Source organism: Trichomycterus rosablanca, chromosome 6 (genome assembly GCF_030014385.1).
Source record: "Trichomycterus rosablanca isolate fTriRos1 chromosome 6, fTriRos1.hap1, whole genome shotgun sequence".
Lineage (NCBI taxonomy): Eukaryota > Metazoa > Chordata > Actinopteri > Siluriformes > Trichomycteridae > Trichomycterus > Trichomycterus rosablanca.
Genome location: NC_085993.1, coordinates 11,963,072 through 11,982,066, shown reverse-complemented (window position 1 = coordinate 11,982,066; position 18,995 = coordinate 11,963,072). Strand labels below are relative to the sequence as shown.

At 40.3% G+C, this 18,995-nt stretch overlaps 1 protein-coding gene across 1 annotated transcript in view; it reads left to right on the top strand.

Moving 5' to 3' along the window:
- Positions 1-16,850, top strand: part of padi2 (peptidyl arginine deiminase, type II) — a 31,625-nt gene extending 14,775 nt beyond the window's left edge. The window contains exons 7-16 of the mRNA XM_062996613.1: positions 282-472; positions 559-662; positions 883-994; positions 1,083-1,190; positions 1,428-1,579; positions 1,680-1,827; positions 11,370-11,463; positions 11,546-11,619; positions 12,908-13,039; positions 16,142-16,850. Of these exons, the coding sequence (XP_062852683.1) occupies positions 282-472; positions 559-662; positions 883-994; positions 1,083-1,190; positions 1,428-1,579; positions 1,680-1,827; positions 11,370-11,463; positions 11,546-11,619; positions 12,908-13,039; positions 16,142-16,375 (1,349 nt within the window). The 3' untranslated portion in view covers positions 16,376-16,850. The remainder of the gene's footprint in view (positions 1-281; positions 473-558; positions 663-882; positions 995-1,082; positions 1,191-1,427; positions 1,580-1,679; positions 1,828-11,369; positions 11,464-11,545; positions 11,620-12,907; positions 13,040-16,141) is intronic.
- The last annotated feature ends 2,145 nt before the right edge of the window (positions 16,851-18,995 follow it).

Sequence of the window (18,995 nt, the reverse complement as noted above, 5' to 3'; positions counted from 1 at the left end):
CCAAATCCATTTAGATTCATTTATTTTTCCTCCTTGATTTCATCACATCAGCACACAAACACTCGCTACTTGTTGACGTGCATTTTTGGACGTGTATCATTAAATTTCTCGTCACTTCTCACGTGTGTTTTTATTTATTTTTTTAAACGGTATTCTAAATAGGTATTGGTATCGGTATCGGCAAGTACAAAAATACATGTACTTGTACTCGTACTCGGTTGGGAAAAATGGTATCGATGCATCCCTAATTATAAGTCAATTGGTCATCTTTATTGTTACAGAAAGTATTTACCTCAAGCTCTTCGAGAAGGACTACCCTATAGTGCTACACAAAAGGAAATTGGGTAATGAAGTTCCCTACCTTGGTGGCAATGCAGAGCTTGTCTTCTATGTGGAGGGTCTTCGTTTCCCCGATAAGGATTTCGATGGGCTGATTAATATCAACCTTAGTCTATTAGAGCCCATCACAGAGGTCAGTGCAAGCACAAAGCTGTCCAGCTTTTACTGGATGTTCTGGTAGATACAGTATGTATGTAATACTGATATTCTCTTCACTAGGGAATTCCAGAGACGCCTATTTTCACTGATAAGGTGGTGTTCCGTGTTGCTCCATGGATCATGACACCCAACACTCTCAACCCTGTGGTGGTCTTTGTGTGCAGGTAAACTGACCGGTTCATGTCCTCTTAATAGATGAGCTACAAATACATATTTTGTTAATCTCACCAGATTTACAGAACTGCATTAACCCTGCTTTCTCTCTGAAGAATTAACCTCTTTTCAAAATAAAAACAATTTAGTCACAAACCCTGCAGTACATGCCAAAAAAGGAGATTTAGCCAGCTGTCAATCATTATTAACGTTTCTCTTAAATGGTACCAGTGTGTCGGATAATCACGAATTTCTGAAGAGCATGAAGGAGCTGGTGGAGCGCTCTAGACTCAAATTGAAGGTCTGCTACCAGTACATGAACCGCGGTGATCGCTGGATGCAGGTTCGTCATTGATCTGTGAAGTCTCTGGATGGATTTATCAGATTTTGATCATCGTTTACTAAATTCTGCTGTTTTTTTTACCCTAAAGGATGAGATCGAGTTTGGTTACATTGATTCTCCACACCATAAATTCCCTGTAGTGCTGGACTCTCCTCGAGATCGAGAGCTGCAGGATTTCCCCTACGAGGAGCTACTGGTAAAACTGACAAACCAAACTTGTAGCATTTCTTTAAATGTTAATTATTACAAAAAAGTGAACCGAGCAATGTTTAAGAGCACCATACTGACAGCTCTAGGCAAATATGTAGTGGTGTGTTTGTTCAGCCCCTGGTGTTGTGGCTTTACTTTAACACTTTCAAACCATTAGTACGTGATGCAATATTGTAAAATGTACAAGATCAAAAGCAGCTTTAAAGCAAAACTTTTATCCCAGGGTCCAGACTTTGGCTATGTGACTCGTCATGCTTCAAAAGAAGAGGTGAGCAGCCTGGATTCATTTGGTAACCTGGAGGTGAGTCCTCCTGTCACGGTGAATGGGAAGAACTACCCACTGGGACGAATAATTATCGGCGTGGCCTTCCCCACGTAAGTAATGAACAAAAAGCTTTAGATAAATGAACAGTGATTAGAGACACTACAATTTTGCACTGGGTTTATAAACATTTCTCTCTTACTGGCTCATTAGCGCAGAAAATGGCCGCAACATGACCAAGGTGGTGCAGGACTTTCTGTGGGCACAGAAGGTTCAGGAACCCATTGCCCTCTATTCTGACTGGCTTGCAGTGGGTCATGTGGATGAATTTATGACTTTCGTTCCAGCTCCTGACAGGAAGGTAAATAAAAATAATGAAAATAACAAATAGAACATAGTACTATGTAGTGCTGCATGATAATGTCTCAAATGATGACAATTATGTTTTATAATACAAGTTTGTACATACATATATATATATATATATATATATATATATATATACAGTGTATCACAAAAGTGAGTACACCCCTCACATTTCTGCAGATATTTAAGTATATCTTTTCATGGGACAACACTGACAAAATGACACTTTGACACAATGAAAAGTAGTCTGTGTGCAGCTTATATAACAGTGTAAATTTATTCTTCCCTCAAAATAACTCAATATACAGCCATTAATGTCTAAACCACCGGCAACAAAAGTGAGTACACCCCTTAGTGAAAGTTCCTGAAGTGTCAATATTTTGTGTGGCCACCATTATTTCTTAGAACTGCCTTAACTCTCCTGGGCATGGAGTTTACCAGAGCTTCACAGGTTGCCACTGGAATGCTTTTCCACTCCTCCATGACGACATCACGGAGCTGGCGGATATTCGAGACTTTGCGCTCCTCCACCTTCCGCTTGAGGATGCCCCAAAGATGTTCTATTGGGTTTAGGTCTGGAGACATGCTTGGCCAGTCCATCACCTTTACCCTCAGCCTCTTCAATAAAGCAGTGGTTGTCTTAGAGGCGTGTTTGGGGTCATTATCATGCTGGAACACTGCCCTGCGACCCAGTTTACGGAGGCAGGGGATCATTCTCTGCTTCAGTATTTCACAGTACATATTGGAGTTCGTGTGTCCCTCAATGAAATGTAACTCCCCAACACCTGCTGCACTCATGCAGCCCCAGACCATGGCATTCCCACCACCATGCTTGACTGTAGGCATGACACACTTATCTTTGTACTCCTCACCTGATTGCCGCCACACATGCTTGAGACCATCTGAACCAAACAAATTAATCTTGGTCTCATCAGACCATAGGACATGGTTCCAGTAATCCATGTCCTTTGTTGACATGTCTTCAGCAAACTGTTTGTGGGCTTTCTTGTGTAGAGACTTCAGAAGAGGCTTCCTTCTGGGGTGACAGCCATGCAGACCAATTTGATGTAGTGTGCGGCGTATGGTCTGAGCACTGACAGGCTGACCCCCCACCTTTTCAATCTCTGCAGCAATGCTGACAGCACTCCTGCGCCTATCTTTCAAAGACAGCAGTTGGATGTGACGCTGAGCACGTGCACTCAGCTTCTTTGGACGACAAACGCGAGGTCTGTTCTGAGTGGACCCTGCTCTTTTAAAACGCTGGATGATCTTGGCCACTGTGCTGCAGCTCAGTTTCAGGGTGTTGGCATCTTCTTGTAGCCTTGGCCATCTTCATGTAGCGCAACAATTCGTCTTTTAAGATCCTCAGAGAGTTCTTTGCCATGAGGTGCCATGTTGGAACTTTCAGTGACCAGTATGAGAGAGTGTGAGAGCTGTACTACTAAATTGAACACACCTGCTCCCTATGCACACCTGAGACCTAGTAACACTAACAAATCACATGACATTTTGGAGGGAAAATGACAAGCAGTGCTCAATTTGGACATTTAGGGGTGTAGTCTCTTAGGGGTGTACTCACTTTTGTTGCCGGTGGTTTAGACATTAATGGCTGTATATTGAGTTATTTTGAGGGAAGAATAAATTTACACTGTTATATAAGCTGCACACAGACTACTTTTCATTGTGTCAAAGTGTCATTTTGTCAGTGTTGTCCCATGAAAAGATATACTTAAATATCTGCAGAAATGTGAGGGGTGTACTCACTTTTGTGATACACTGTATATATTAGGGCTGTCAAACGATTAATTTTTAATCGCGATTAATCTCAGAATTTCATATAGGTAATTGCGATTAATCAAAAAAAATCTGTGTAAATGTTATAGAAAACAAGGATTTTGAAGTGAAATGTTACAATTAAAATGATGAACACATTTTATGCTAAATGTACTTCTGTTAAAAACTGCTGGGACAAGAGAAAACTGTAAGGGATTTTTATTCACTCACATATACAGGGGTTGGACAAAATAACTGAAACACCTGTCATTTTAGTGTGGGAGGTTTCATGGCTAAATTGGACCAGTCTGGTGGCCAATCTTCATTAATTGCACATTGCACCAGTAAGAGCAGAGTGTGAAGGTTCAATTAGCAGGGTAAGAGCACAGTTTTGCTCAAAATATTGCAATGCACACAACATTATGGGTGACATACCAGAGTTCAAAAGAGGACAAATTGTTGGTGCACGTCTTGCTGGCGCATCTGTGACCAAGACAGCAAGTCTTTGTGATGTATCAAGAGCCACGGTATCCAGGGTAATGTCAGCATACCACCAAGAAGGACAAACCACATCCAACAGGATTAACTGTGGACGCAAGAGGAAGCTGTCTGAAAGGGATGTTCGGGTGCTAACCCGGATTGTATCCAAAAAACATAAAACCACGGCTGCCCAAATCACGGCAGAATTAAATGTGCACCTCAACTCTCCTGTTTCCACCAGAACTGTCCGTCGGGAGCTCCACAGGGTCAATATACACGGCCGGGCTGCTATAGCCAAACCTTTGGTCACTCGTGCCAATGCCAAACGTCGGTTTCAATGGTGCAAGGAGCGCAAATCTTGGGCTGTGGACAATGTGAAACATGTATTGTTCTCTGATGAGTCCACCTTTACTGTTTTCCCCACATCCGGGAGAGTTACGGTGTGGAGAAGCCCCAAAGAAGCGTACCACCCAGACTGTTGCATGCCCAGAGTGAAGCATGGGGGTAGATCAGTGATGGTTTGGGCTGCCATATCATGGCATTCCCTTGGTCCAATACTTGTGCTAGATGGGCGCGTCACTGCCAAGGACTACCGAACCATTCTGGAGGACCATGTGCATCCAATGGCGGTGCCGTGTATCAGGATGACAATGCACCAATACACACAGCAAGACTGGTGAAAGATTGGTTTGATGAACATGAAAGTGAAGTTGAACATCTCCCATGGCCTGCACAGTCACCAGATCTAAATATTATTGAGCCACTTTGGGGTGTTTTGGAGAAGCGAGTCAGGAAACGTTTTCCTCCACCAGCATCACGTAGTGACCTGGCCACTATCCTGCAAGAAGAATGGCTTAAAATCCCTCTGACCACTGTGCAGGACTTGTATGTCATTTCCAAGACGAATTGACGCTGTATTGGCCGCAAAACGAGGCCCTACACCATACTAATAACTTATTGTGGTCTAAAACCAGGTGTTTCAGTTATTTTGTCCAACCTCTGTACTAGGCAGTAATACTATCCAGCAGAGACCCTTGACTTCGTATAAATGTCAGATTGTAGGTTAAAATTTCTCCATCAGAAAACATTGTAGATCAGCGGTGCTTTAGGTGGGATAAGGCGTAGTTATTGTAACAGACTTTTCTGTAATTGTATCGTGACAATGGTTTGATGGACGTTTCTACACGAAGTGAGTGTGTTTTGACCCTTTGGGGCTTCCATAGTTCATGGAATAGCATGCTTGGCTAACGACTCTAGCTGTCCGCTATTCGGTACCGTAACAGAAAAAGTAATAAAAGTGTTCTGCTCCCGACAACTTGTGAATATACTGTGTATTTATTTCTTTATTAAGCAAGTGCTACGACGCTACGACGCTCGGTTACATTTGAGAAACGCTGTCTTAATGAAAGATGCCGTGCACGGTCAAGTCTCAACATAAACTACGGATGACTCGCAGAGCCAAATAGAATTTGCGTTAACGGCACTTTTTTTTAATCGCGTTAAATTGAGATGGCGTTAATGCGTTATTATCGCGTTAACTTCGACAGCCCTAATATATATATATATATATATATATATATATATATACAGGGGTTGGACAAAATAACTGAAACACCTGTCATTTTAGTGTGGGAGGTTTCATGGCTAAATTGGACCAGTCTGGTGGCCAATCTTCATTAATTGCACATTGCACCAGTAAGAGCAGAGTGTGAAGGTTCAATTAGCAGGGTAAGAGCACAGTTTTGCTCAAAATATTGCAATGCACACAACATTATGGGTGACATACCAGAGTTCAAAAGAGGACAAATTGTTGGTGCACGTCTCGCTGGCGCATCTGTGACCAAGACAGCAAGTCTTTGTGATGTATCAAGAGCCACGGTATCCAGGGTAATGTCAGCATACCACCAAGAAGGACAAACCACATCCAACAGGATTAACTGTGGACGCAAGAGGAAGCTGTCTGAAAGGGATGTTCGGGTGCTAACCCGGATTGTATCCAAAAAACATAAAACCACGGCTGCCCAAATCACGGCAGAATTAAATGTGCACCTCAACTCTCCTGTTTCCACCAGAACTGTCCGTCGGGAGCTCCACAGGGTCAATATACACGGCCGGGCTGCTATAGCCAAACCTTTGGTCACTCGTGCCAATGCCAAACGTCGGTTTCAATGGTGCAAGGAGCGCAAATCTTGGGCTGTGGACAATGTGAAACATGTATTGTTCTCTGATGAGTCCACCTTTACTGTTTTCCCCACATCCGGGAGAGTTACGGTGTGGAGAAGCCCCAAAGAAGCGTACCACCCAGACTGTTGCATGCCCAGAGTGAAGCATGGGGGTGGATCAGTGATGGTTTGGGCTGCCATATCATGGCATTCCCTTGGCCCAATACTTGTGCTAGATGGGCGCGTCACTGCCAAGGACTACCGAACCATTCTGGAGGACCATGTGCATCCAATGGCGGTGCCGTGTATCAGGATGACAATGCACCAATACAGACAGCAAGACTGGTGAAAGATTGGTTTGATGAACATGAAAGTGAAGTTGAACATCTCCCATGGCCTGCACAGTCACCAGATCTAAATATTATTGAGCCACTTTGGGGTGTTTTGGAGAAGCGAGTCAGGAAACGTTTTCCTCCACCAGCATCACGTAGTGACCTGGCCACTATCCTGCAAGAAGAATGGCTTAAAATCCCTCTGACCACTGTGCAGGACTTGTATATGTCATTTCCAAGACGAATTGACGCTGTATTGGCCGCAAAAGGAGGCCCTACACCATACTAATAAATTATTGTGGTCTAAAACCAGGTGTTTCAGTTATTTTGTATTCTGTATATATATATATATATATATATATATATATATATATATATATATATATATATATATACAGTGTATCACAAAAGTGAGTACACCCCTCACATTTCTGCAAATATTTCATTATATCTTTTCATGGGACAACACTATAGACATGAAACTTGGATATAACTTAGAGTAGTCAGTGTACAGCTTGTATAGCAGTGTAGATTTACTGTCTTCTGAAAATAACTCAACACACAGCCATTAATGTCTAAATGGCTGGCAACATAAGTGAGTACACCCCACAGTGAACATGTCCAAATTGTGCCCAAATGTGTCGTTGTCCCTCCCTGGTGTCATGTGTCAAGGTCCCAGGTGTAAATGGGGAGCAGGGCTGTTAAATTTGGTGTTTTGGGTACAATTCTCTCATACTGGCCACTGGATATTCAACATGGCACCTCATGGCAAAGAACTCTCTGAGGATGTGAGAAATAGAATTGTTGCTCTCCACAAAGATGGCCTGGGCTATAAGAAGATTGCTAACACCCTGAAACTGAGCTACAGCATGGTGGCCAAGGTCATACAGCGGTTTTCCAGGACAGGTTCCACTTCGCCAGGGTCGACCAAAGAAGTTGAGTCCACGTGTTCGGCGTCATATCCAGAGGTTGGCTTTAAAAAATAGACACATGAGTGCTGCCAGCATTGCTGCAGAGGTTGAAGACGTGGGAGGTCAGCCTGTCAGTGCTCAGACCATACGCCGCACACTGCATCAACTCGGTCTGCATGGTCGTCATCCCAGAAGGAAGCTGACGCACAAGAAAGCCCGCAAACAGTTTGCTGAAGACAAGCAGTCCAAGAACATGGATTACTGGAATGCCCTGTGGTCTGACGAGACCAAGATAAACTTGTTTGGCTCAGATGGTGTCCAGCATGTGTGGCGGCGCCCTGGTGAGAAGTACCAAGACAACTGTATCTTGCCTACAGTCAAGCATGGTGGTGGTAGCATCATGGTATTGGGCTGCATGAGTGTTGCTGGCACTGGGGAGCTGCAGTTCATTGAGGGAAACATGAATTCCAACATGTACTGTGACATTCTGAAACAGAGCATGATCCCCTCCCTTCGAAAACTGGGCCTCATGGCAGTTTTCCAACAGTATAACGACCCCAAACACAACCTCCAAGATGACTACTGCCTTGCTGAGGAAGCTGAAGGTAAAGGTGATGGACTAAACCCAATTGAGCACCTGTGGCGCATCCTCAAGTGGAAGGTGGAGTAGTTCAAGGTGTCTAACATCCAACAGCTCCGTGATGTCATCATGGAGGAGTGGAAGAGGATACCAGTAGCAACCTGTGCAGCTCTGGTGAATTCCATGCCCTGGAGGGTTAAGGCAGTGCTGGATAATAATGGTGGTCACACAAAATATTGACACTTTGGGCACAATTTGGACATGTTCACTGTGGGGTGTACTCACTTATGTTGCCAGCCATTTAGACATTATTGGCTGTGTGTTGAGTTATTTTCAGAAGACAGTAAATCTACACTGCTATACAAGCTGTACACTGACTACTCTAAGTTATATCCAAGTTTCATGTCTATAGTGTTGTCCCATGAAAAGATATAATAAAATATTTGCAGAAATGTGAGGGGTGTACTTACTTTTGTGATACACTGTATATATATATATACATACATACATATGTACAGTGGTACCTTGAAACTCAATTTCAATTGGTTTTGGAAATGGCGTTGAGTTTTAAGGTATTTTTTCCCATAAGGATGTATAGGAAACCTGTTAATGTGTTTCATGGTCCTGTGGTGGAACTGCATATATTTTAGGCTAATGTAAAATAATGGGGTTGTTTGACACTTATACACTTAAAATAACACAAGTATAACATAAAAACACTGAAATACAATTAAAAACAGTTAAAAATCAGTAAAAAATACAATAAAAACTGCACTTTACCTTTACTTCTTTATTGTTTCCTTATGCTTCTTAATTAGTGGAGAGAACAAATGAGCAGTAATAATTAAGAAAGTTCTATGTTCTTTTAATTCATTAAGTTCCATTTTTGATTCTTCCAATTTCTCAGAACCCCGACTAACACAAGTTTAAAAGTGAAACGGGACAAAAATGTAAAACTATATATAGAACCTTATTCACAACGTAAACTGCAAGCTGTCAACTGGGTTCAGTATTAATTTAGTTTTCCTTTATAAATTTAAAAATAGGCAACAACAGTGCTACAAAAAATGAAGTAAAAGTATAATTGATGCATAGTTACAAGAAAATGTAATTACCTTCACATTAAGTTTCTGTGCTACCTAATTGATGACCACAATCCAGTAACATATCGCTAATGGCACAAATTGGATGGAAATTGAAACTTCATAAGGTGAGACCAATTCACATGGCTGCCAAATTTGAAACAAATGCATCGAAAAGCATAATACTGAAAAAATAAATATTTACAGTGCCTTGCAAAAGTATTCAGCCCCCTTGAACTTTTCAACCTTTTGCCACATTTCAGGCTTCAAACATAACGATATGAAATTGTAATTTTTTGTGAAGAATCAACAACAAGTGGGACACAATCGTGAAGTGGAACGAAATTTATTGGATATTTTAAACTTTTTTTAGAAATAAAAAACTAAAAAGTGGGGCGTGCAATATTATTCAGCCCCTTTACTTTCAGTGCAGCAAACTCACTCCAGAAGTTCAGTGAGGATCTCTGAATGATCCAATGTTGACCTAAATGACTGATGGTGATAAATAGAATCCACCTGTGTGTAATCAAGTCTCCGTATAAATGCACCTGCTCTGTGACAGTCTCAGAGTTCTGTTTAAAGCACAGAGAGCATCATGAAGACCAAGGAACACACCAGGCAGGTCCGAGATACTGTTGTGGAGAAGTTTAAAGCCGGATTTGGATACAAAAAGATTTCCCAAGCTTTAAACATCTCAAGGAGCACTGTGCAAGCGATTATATTGAAATGGAAGGAGTATCAGACCACTGCAAATCTACCAAGACCCGGCCGTCCCTCTAAACTTTCAGCTCAAACAAGGAGAAGACTGATCAGAGATGCAGCCAAGAGGCCCATGATCACTCTGAATGAACTGCAGAGATCTACAGCTGAAGTGGGAGACTCTGTCCATAGGACACAATCAGTCGTACACTGCACAAATCTGGCCTTTATGGAAGAGTGGCAAGAAGAAAGCCATTTCTCAAAGATATCTATAAAAAGTCACCTGGGAGACACACCAAACATGTGGAAGAAGGTGCTCTGGTCAGATGAAACCAAAATCGAACTTTTTGGCCACAATGCAAAACGTTATGTTTGGCGTAAAAGCAACACAGCTCATCACCCTGAACACACCATCCCCACTGTCAAACATGGTGGTGGCAGCATCATGGTTTGGGCCTGCTTTTCTTCAGCAGGGACAGGGAAGATGGTTAAAATTGATGGGAAGATGGATGGAGCCAAATACAGGACCATTCTGGAAGAAAACCTGTTGCAGTCTGCAAAAGACCTGAGACTGGGATGGAGATTTATCTTCCAACAAGACAATGATCCAAAACATAAAGCAAAATCTACAATGGAATGGTTCACAAATAAACGTATCCAGGTGTTAGAATGGCCAAGTCAAAGTCCAGACCTGAATCCCATCGAGAATCTGTGGAAAGAGCTGAAAACTGCTGTTCACAAACGCTCTCCATCCAACCTCACTGAGCTCGAGCTGTTTTGCAAGGAAGAATGGGCAAAAATTTCTGTCTCTCGATGTGCAAAACTGATAGAGACATACCCCAAGCGACTTGCAGCTGTAATCGCAGCAAAAGGTGGCGCTACAAAGTATTAACGCAAGGGGGCTGAATAATATTGCACGCCCCACTTTTCAGTTTTTTATTTCTAAAAAAAGTTTAAAATATCCAATAAATTTCGTTCCACTTCACGATTGTGTCCCACTTGTTGTTGATTTTTCACAAAAAATTACAATTTCATATCGTTATGTTTGAAGCCTGAAATGTGGCAAAAGGTTGAAAAGTTCAAGGGGGCTGAATACTTTTGCAAGGCACTGTATATCGACCCATGCACACTGTTACAAAGCAACTTAACTCCTATTGTATCACACAGAATACCACACTTCCAATATCAGCACCCTTAAATCTGTGATCTGTGGGATTTCTTTATTTAATTTTCAATTAACTTTTTGATGGATAATAAGATAAAATGTGCATCAACCAATTGGCTTGGTTGATATCTTTAATTGTATTAATTACATTATTTACATGCATTATTATTAAATTACTATTAACTACTGTACTATTATTAAACACAGTCGTGATTAGAATGTGCCGCTTTAGAAGTTTGTGGTTTGTCCACATTACTTGTTTATTATTCAGGCTTCATCACTAAAGATTTATTTATCCTGCTGCTTTACAATGTCATCACTACTTATGATCTCTGTTTTTTTTAACCTCCCAGAAATTCAGATTGCTGCTTGCCAGCCCTGACGCTGCATATAAAGTGTTCAGAAATTTGCAAGCAAACGGACATGGCACTGCTAAGATGTTTCCAGGTAGATGTTGGCATGTGCTCTTCACTAACACTCAGTCATTATGCTTTGCTTATGTTTGACAATGTGGCTTATGTTTGACCAGGCAAACGAGAGGAGGTCAGTGTTGATGAGATTCTAAACAACGAGGGGTTTCGAGGAGAGAACGTCTTTGTGCAGGTTAGTGATCTGGTTCTGGGACAAGCCTGTAGTTTCCTACATGTAAACCGGAGAGACACTACTAGTTAAAATAAAAGTACTAATTCTGGTTGTTATCTGCCAGTATACTCAATGTGTACACCCCACACGTACACACATCAAGCGTCAGAATGTATGTTCCAATGTATCGAATGGATCCCCCTTAAAAGTGCTATCAGTACTTTCTTTCATCCTAGCAAAAGGCTTTGAAAATGTTAAACATTAAACCTAGTAAACAGCTAAATGATGTCAAGCATCTTTTCAGGATGCAGTTCATAAAGCTAGAACTGAAGACCCAACATTAAGGCCAGTGTGCCTGTACTAAGTTGTTTATTATTTAGGATTTATTTAGGATTTCAACATCATGTTTTACACTTTGGTTACATTCATGACAGAACAGGTAGTTACTCGTTACACACATCACATACTCGTATCAAACACAGTCACAGACAATTTAGCATCTTCAATTCACCTCACTTGCATGTTGGACTGTGGGAGGAAACCGGAGCTCCAAGAAGAAACCCACGCAGACACGAGGAGAACATGCAAACTCCACACAGAAAAGACCCGGACCGCTCCACCTGGGAATCGAACCCTGGACCTTCTTGCTCTGAGAAGACCGTGCTACCAACCGAGCTGCCAGTTTGTGAATATAAGAAATGTAATGACTGCAAATGCACATGTGGTGCCACAGACATTGTTAGTTCAAGCTTACAGGTTTGAGTCAGAGCATGCTACTGGCCTGGCCAGGTGACCAACAGTCTGAGGGAGGGAGGGTCAGACAGGGTTTCTCATTATTGCTGCTGCAACAATGATTCTAGTTTGGTTAAAGCGCTGGTGCAGGAGGGACACACAGGGCATGGAATAACTCTCTGTATATGGTATGACTGTCTGTGAGAATCCACTGCTGGCTGTGTCGAAAGGGACGGGTGCAAATTGTGGCCTGTCTCGGTGGTGCAAGCAGCAGAGGAGTTACAGCGGGGTATTGAAAATGAATAGATTAGGATTAGAATGCAGGGGAAAGTGCCTTTAAGGTAAATATGCTTGTCACTAAGGTGGTTTCCTCAGTAGTACATATGTTGTATCATGGTTGTATCATGTTTCAGCTGATTCCCTGTTTTACCATGGTCTCCTAGTAAACAAAGCAGCTTTATAAAAATTTCCACTGTACAAATTAAAATAAACAAGCATAATATTGGGATTGTATCATTTTGAAGAGGTGTCCTTGGGGGACAAACACTCTTTAATCGTTTTGACTCCCTTTTTTCAGAGCTGTATCGATTGGAACAGGGATGTCCTCAAGAAAGAGCTCGGACTAGACGAGGAAGACATTATCGATCTCCCAGTCCTGTTTAAAGTGATACCGGAGGAAGCCAGAGCTGTGGCCTTCTACCCTGACATGGTACGATTGTGTCTTTTGTGAACTTTAACTGCATTACATACAGAGAGTAGGAAAAACAATTGGCAACAGTGTATTAATATTAACAGGTTATAAGAGAGCACAGTGGGTTAAGTTTGTGCTGCATAGCAAACTGGGTCCTGAGGAACTCTTACCTTCTTTAAGTACAGTAGACCCTTGACTTACGAATTTAATTGGTTCTGAAGGGCTGTTCTTAAGTCAAAATGTTTGTTAGTTAAACCTATTTTTCCCATAAGAAATAATGTAAATAGAATTAATCCGTGCCAGACCTCCCAAACCCCCCCTTACCTAACCTCTCTAATGTCTTAAATGGTCTTTTTTGTTATAAATACAAGTATATTTCCCTTAATCATAAATTATAGAATAGACATTCCTGTAATAAACAATAATAAACAATTCACAGTAGTACTGTACATAAAAAACACATTCAGTACATTGCGTGTGCTGTATCATACACCATAGTACATTTCCTTTTTTTATAAAATGTATCTACCAGAAACAACAATAACTCTCATATTTCTCTATTATTTCCTTCTTAATTTCAATAGTGTTGTATTTTGTAGGTGTAATTGCACAAAAGAAAGAATACTTTGAGTTCCTTGTTCTCTCTCACTCACTGTCCCCTCTGCCTGATACACAGTGACACCTACTGGCAGGTGTATTATACAACACTAAATATTAAAAGATTTTTTCATTTTATCAACACTGCGCTTTCTTTGCACATTCTTTGGGGACATTTTAATATAGAATTTTACAAAATATAAAGAAAACACCGAAAAAACACTGTCTTCTGTCCGAATGTTCACTCACGGTGCATATATATATATATATATATATATATATATATAGATATATATATAGATATATATATATAGATATATATAGATATGAGAGAGAGGGAGAGAGAGAGAGACGCTCCGAGTCCACTTGTTCGTGACGTCACGTGTTTCACGAATTTCGGTTCGTAATCCGAAATTAGTTCGTACGTTAAGTTGAAACAGATCACTCGTAACAGTAGGTGGCACAAACCTGACCCCAACAAAGCAGTTAGTTTTAATTAATAAACAAAAGTAAATGAGTTTAGTTACCCTCCATAACAGACATTTGGAGAAATGTGCAATGTTGCGACGTAATCATTGTTAATTTTGCAGGTCCGCGTGTGCGATACACAGCCATAATCTTAACCTGTATCCACTGATTGGCCTTTTTGGTAATCTGATATGAGAGATTGCATAGCATTACTACACAAATAACTGTGCTGTCATAGAGGATTTTCAGCTAATCCCTGCTGTTACTGGTTAATGAACATAACCTGCAGCTGTTTGTACTTGTGATATATTTGTGTTAAATATAAGCTGCTCTTAATGTGGTTATTCATGTCACATCCATCCACCTTGCCAAGCTAAATATTCAAAATATTTAAGTCAAATATTTAGTGAATATTGTAAATGAAATTTGAAAACCTTATAGCATACTGTTTATATTTTTTTTTACATTTTTCAAGTTTTAATTTAACTTAAATATTCGAATTCAGGTAAACACTTGATGTTTTACAACTTTAATACACTTGCAACTAGGGATGTAACGATGTACCACAAGACAGTTAAAAATCGGTGCACATGTGCAACAATTCGAATCAATTATTCATTTAAGATGAATCAATATTCACTTTAAACAGCAGAGGGCACTGGCACTATTCACCTCGCCTGGTTGACGGCACTTTACAAAGTTGCCAGGTAGGGGGATTTTCCAGCCAAATTTATTTATGTGAGGATACTTTCTTTATTTGTATTATTCATGTATTTATATAATGTGTATATAATTTATTTTAGTTTTTTACACAATAAGCATTATTTGGCATAGTTTGTACCTACCTCAGAAATAAAAATTACATTTATTATTTAGATAAATAAAAGATAAGCACAAATACAGTATTTATTTTAAAGAGAAATAATAAAATGAAACTGTCATCATTTGTCTTCAATTTCATTTTGTTTAAAAAAAATCTGATCAAACCTCAGCTCTGCCTTGCCGGCTGAGGCTGAGCGGCCACATGAACAACGATTGGTCTGTTGTTCAGATGAGCAGGACTAAGCCGGATGGGGTCTCTCTCTGTCAGACTGGTGAAATCACGACCTCTGCTGGCTGATTAGAGGCGTCTGCACAGAGATGAGGAAAGAGTGCTCTTAGGGTGCATCTCTCCATACACAACGCTAGGTGGCACAACACTCGTCAATGTGTGAGTGACAAGATGCATGCGGCTTGCTGCCCACGTGTCGGAGGGGGCGTGGGTTAGCTTTGATCTCCTCGGTCAGAGCAGAGATCGGCATAGGCGGAGAGGAAGCATGATGCAGTTGGGCAATCGGACGCGCTAAAGGAGGAGAAAAAAGGGGAGAAAATGGAAAAAAATAGTATCGTGAATCGTATCGCATCATGGGTAGAGTGTATCGTTACATCCCTATTTGCAACACATTTTGAAAATTGTATGGTCTAAAACAGGAAATAATGGTACGTATTCTCTGTAATTATGGTGTACTGTATTTTGTGCCAATAAAACTCCTGCCCTGAAGCCCATTTGTGCAGGTTAAGTGACTAAATGGCCCAATGTTGAGGAACATTTGAGCAATGAGACTAATTATTTAGGTAGCATACATAGAAAGGAACTTGTTGGAATTAGCCTCTATTAGCTTAATGATAGGATAATAGGAATACGGATCATGGGTCTTGCCATAACTAGTTTCTAACACATTAATTCAGCTAATAACAAAAAGAGAACGAACAACCACCGTAAAAACAACTACTGTAATTAAACAAGCAGCATGTTGGTCAGAAAGTGCAGCTGATTATAATGAAATTTGTTCATTTTACACTTTCTGGCATATAGTAAATCCAAAGTCTGGAACTGAAACCTTTGGTACCAGTCAGACTTTGATCAGTACTCTTTGGAATAGAAGTCAGCCCTTAATATGTTATGATATGTATGAAAATTTGGTTGGAGCCAGTGATATGGGACATTAGCAAGGCAAATGTCTGGTTTTTTTGTGTTGTATTCTGACTGTGTGACTGTTACCTGTTTGCCTGCAGGTGAACATGATAGTGCTGGGGAAGAACCTGGGCATTCCTAAGCCGTTCGGGCCGGAGGTGAACGGCAGCTGCGTTCTGGAGGCTGAGGTGCGCTCTCTGCTTGAGCCTCTCGGTTTGAACTGCACCTTCATCGATGACTTTGCATCCTACCACCAGAAGCTGGGGGAAGTGCACTGCGGCTCCAACGTGCGTCGAGAACCCTTCGCCTTCAGATGGTGGAACATGGAGCTGTGAAAAAGTAGAGCTCACTAAAGTTACAGATGGGTTCAATAGCCTGATTCCATTAATTTCACGCTTAATATTTTTGCTTGTAGAATTGTTAAATGTAGTATTTTCTAAAAACAAGAGGTCTGCTAAAAACAAAAGACTGAGCATTACACTAAATTAAGAATAACACATTAATGTTACGGGTATAATAAAATACAGGAGGTCGTAAAAGTAGAAAAAAATTAGCATTGCATTCAAATTGTATATTCAGAAATATCTGAGAAATTTTATGCACTGTTTGTATGTTTGTATTGAATATTATTAACTGAGTTTTTTAATTATTATTTTTTAAATTTGGTCTTGTTTGTGGATTTTATTTAGGAAGTTGCATGCTTTCTTTGCTATTAGTTATATAAAAAGGCCTCCAAATGTCAGTCTTATTGATTTATCCTAAATATACTGATTAAATAGTGATATTACTAAAGGTTTAATTTTACCTATTTGAGACCATTTAGAGCAAAATGTCAGATTACTTCAAACGTTTGTCTATAACATCAGTACATTTCTGCTATAAAGTTTGTTTTGTTTGTATTCTACATTTGTCGCTTTATTGATAATTAACAAAAATAAAGTTTTAAGCTATTTTTGTTTTACAATCAGGTAGCAGTAAATAATTTACCATGGTGACCTTTATAAAACATTAATTAACAAAACGGTTGGTGTTATTTACAGTGAAATGTCACACTTAAGTACAGTCACTTTAATTCAGCAATATCAGCCCACTTGAAATAAATTTGTGCTAAAATGTCATCTGTGGTGTATACACAATGAACAATAGTGGTTACAATTACAATGTATTAACACACTCCTGCCACTGGAGGGCAAACTTGTAAAAAAATTTTAACCAGCTAAATAACTTGGGGCATATATAGTAAATTAGAAACAAGTATTTAGCCATTTTCTTTAGGGTTGTGTGTGTGTGTGTGTGTGTGTGTGTGTGTGAGTGCAAGAGAAATAAACAGCTATAATTTGTGAAACCTCTTGACCTGTATTTCATCAAAAACAGAACAGAAAACTCTGCCTAAAGGACTCATTTAAGGAGTGCTGCAAAGATGGTAGACCATCCAGCAGGTTCTCCCATCTCTTTTATAGTGACCACTGGGTTCTTTCATACCTCCCTGACCAAGGTCCTTCTTGCCTTCTTCTTAGCAGCCGACTCCAGCAACATTCAAGGTCGTGCCAAGATCCTTCCATTTAAAAGTTGAGGTCACTGTGGTCCTGGGAACATTCAAAAGCTTAAATAGTGTTTTATATCCTTGCCCTGATCTGATGCCTTGCTACAATTTGCTTGACCCAAGGACAGTCCCTTGGACTTTAGGGCTTAGTTCTGACGGTGCAGTGTAAATTACAATGCATTTGTCCAATCAGTTTAAACTGCCACAGGTGAACTCTAATTGTTCTTGAGATGTGCCTACAACTAATTTGAAGACGACAGGATGCACCTGACCACAATTTATACTACCATTACAAAGGGTCAGAACAAGGGTTTTCTGATTTTTATTGTTTTAACAGTTTAGTTCTTGAAAAGCTTTTTATTTTTCATTTCATCATTATGGGTGGTTAAATGTTGACTTGTGGGTAAAAATGGAAATTCTATTCATTTAATTATTTTCATTCAAAATCAAATCCACAACACATAATTGTGCAAAAAGTCAACTGGTCTGAATACTTTGTACTGGGGCATTAAACACTATCACAACATGAAAACAGTGAATTCTTTCAGTGAAGAAATTTTAAACTAAATCTGTACATTTCAGCCAAACAAACATAGAGCTAACATTTGAAAACTGTATTCCTATTTATAGTCATGTAAATCCAAAAAATATATATTTAAAAAAAGCATTTTAAATATACTGTAAGGGTGGCACGGTGGCTAAGTTGGGTAGCACTGTTGCCTCACAGCAAGAAGGTCCTGGGTTAAATCCCCAGGTGGGGGCGGTCCGGGTCCTTTCTGTGTGGAGTTTGTATGTTCTCCCTGTGTCTGTGTGGGTTTCCTCCGGGTGCTCCGGTTTCCTCCCACAGTCCAAAGACATGCAAGTGAGGTGAATTGGTGATACTAAATTGTCTGTGTTCGATATATCCTTGTGAACTGATGAATCTTGTGTAAAAGTAACTACCATTCCTGTCATGAATGTAACCAAAGTGTAAAACGTGACGTTAAAAAATCCAAATAAACAAAGAAAAAATATTCTGTAAACTCAAAATAAAAAGAGTATGTCATAGGCTTCTACAAAAATGCCTTCTTAAATTGAATCGTTGGCTGATTTTTGAACACATACTACCACACAGGGTGGCACCGTGGCTCTGTGGGTAGCACTGTCGCCTCACAGCAACAAAAACCTGGATTTGATTGCCACTTGGAACAGTCCAGGTCCTTTCTGTGTGGAGTTTGCATGTTCTCCTTATGCTTTGTGGGTTTCCTATGGGTCCCCCAGTTTCCACACCCAGTTCAAAGACGTAAGTAAGGTGAATTGGAGATCCAAAATCGCCTGTGATGGTGTTTGTCATTGAACTGATAAATCACATGTGACCTGTAACTACCTGTTCTGTCATGGATGTAATCAAAGTGTAAAACATGACCTTAAAA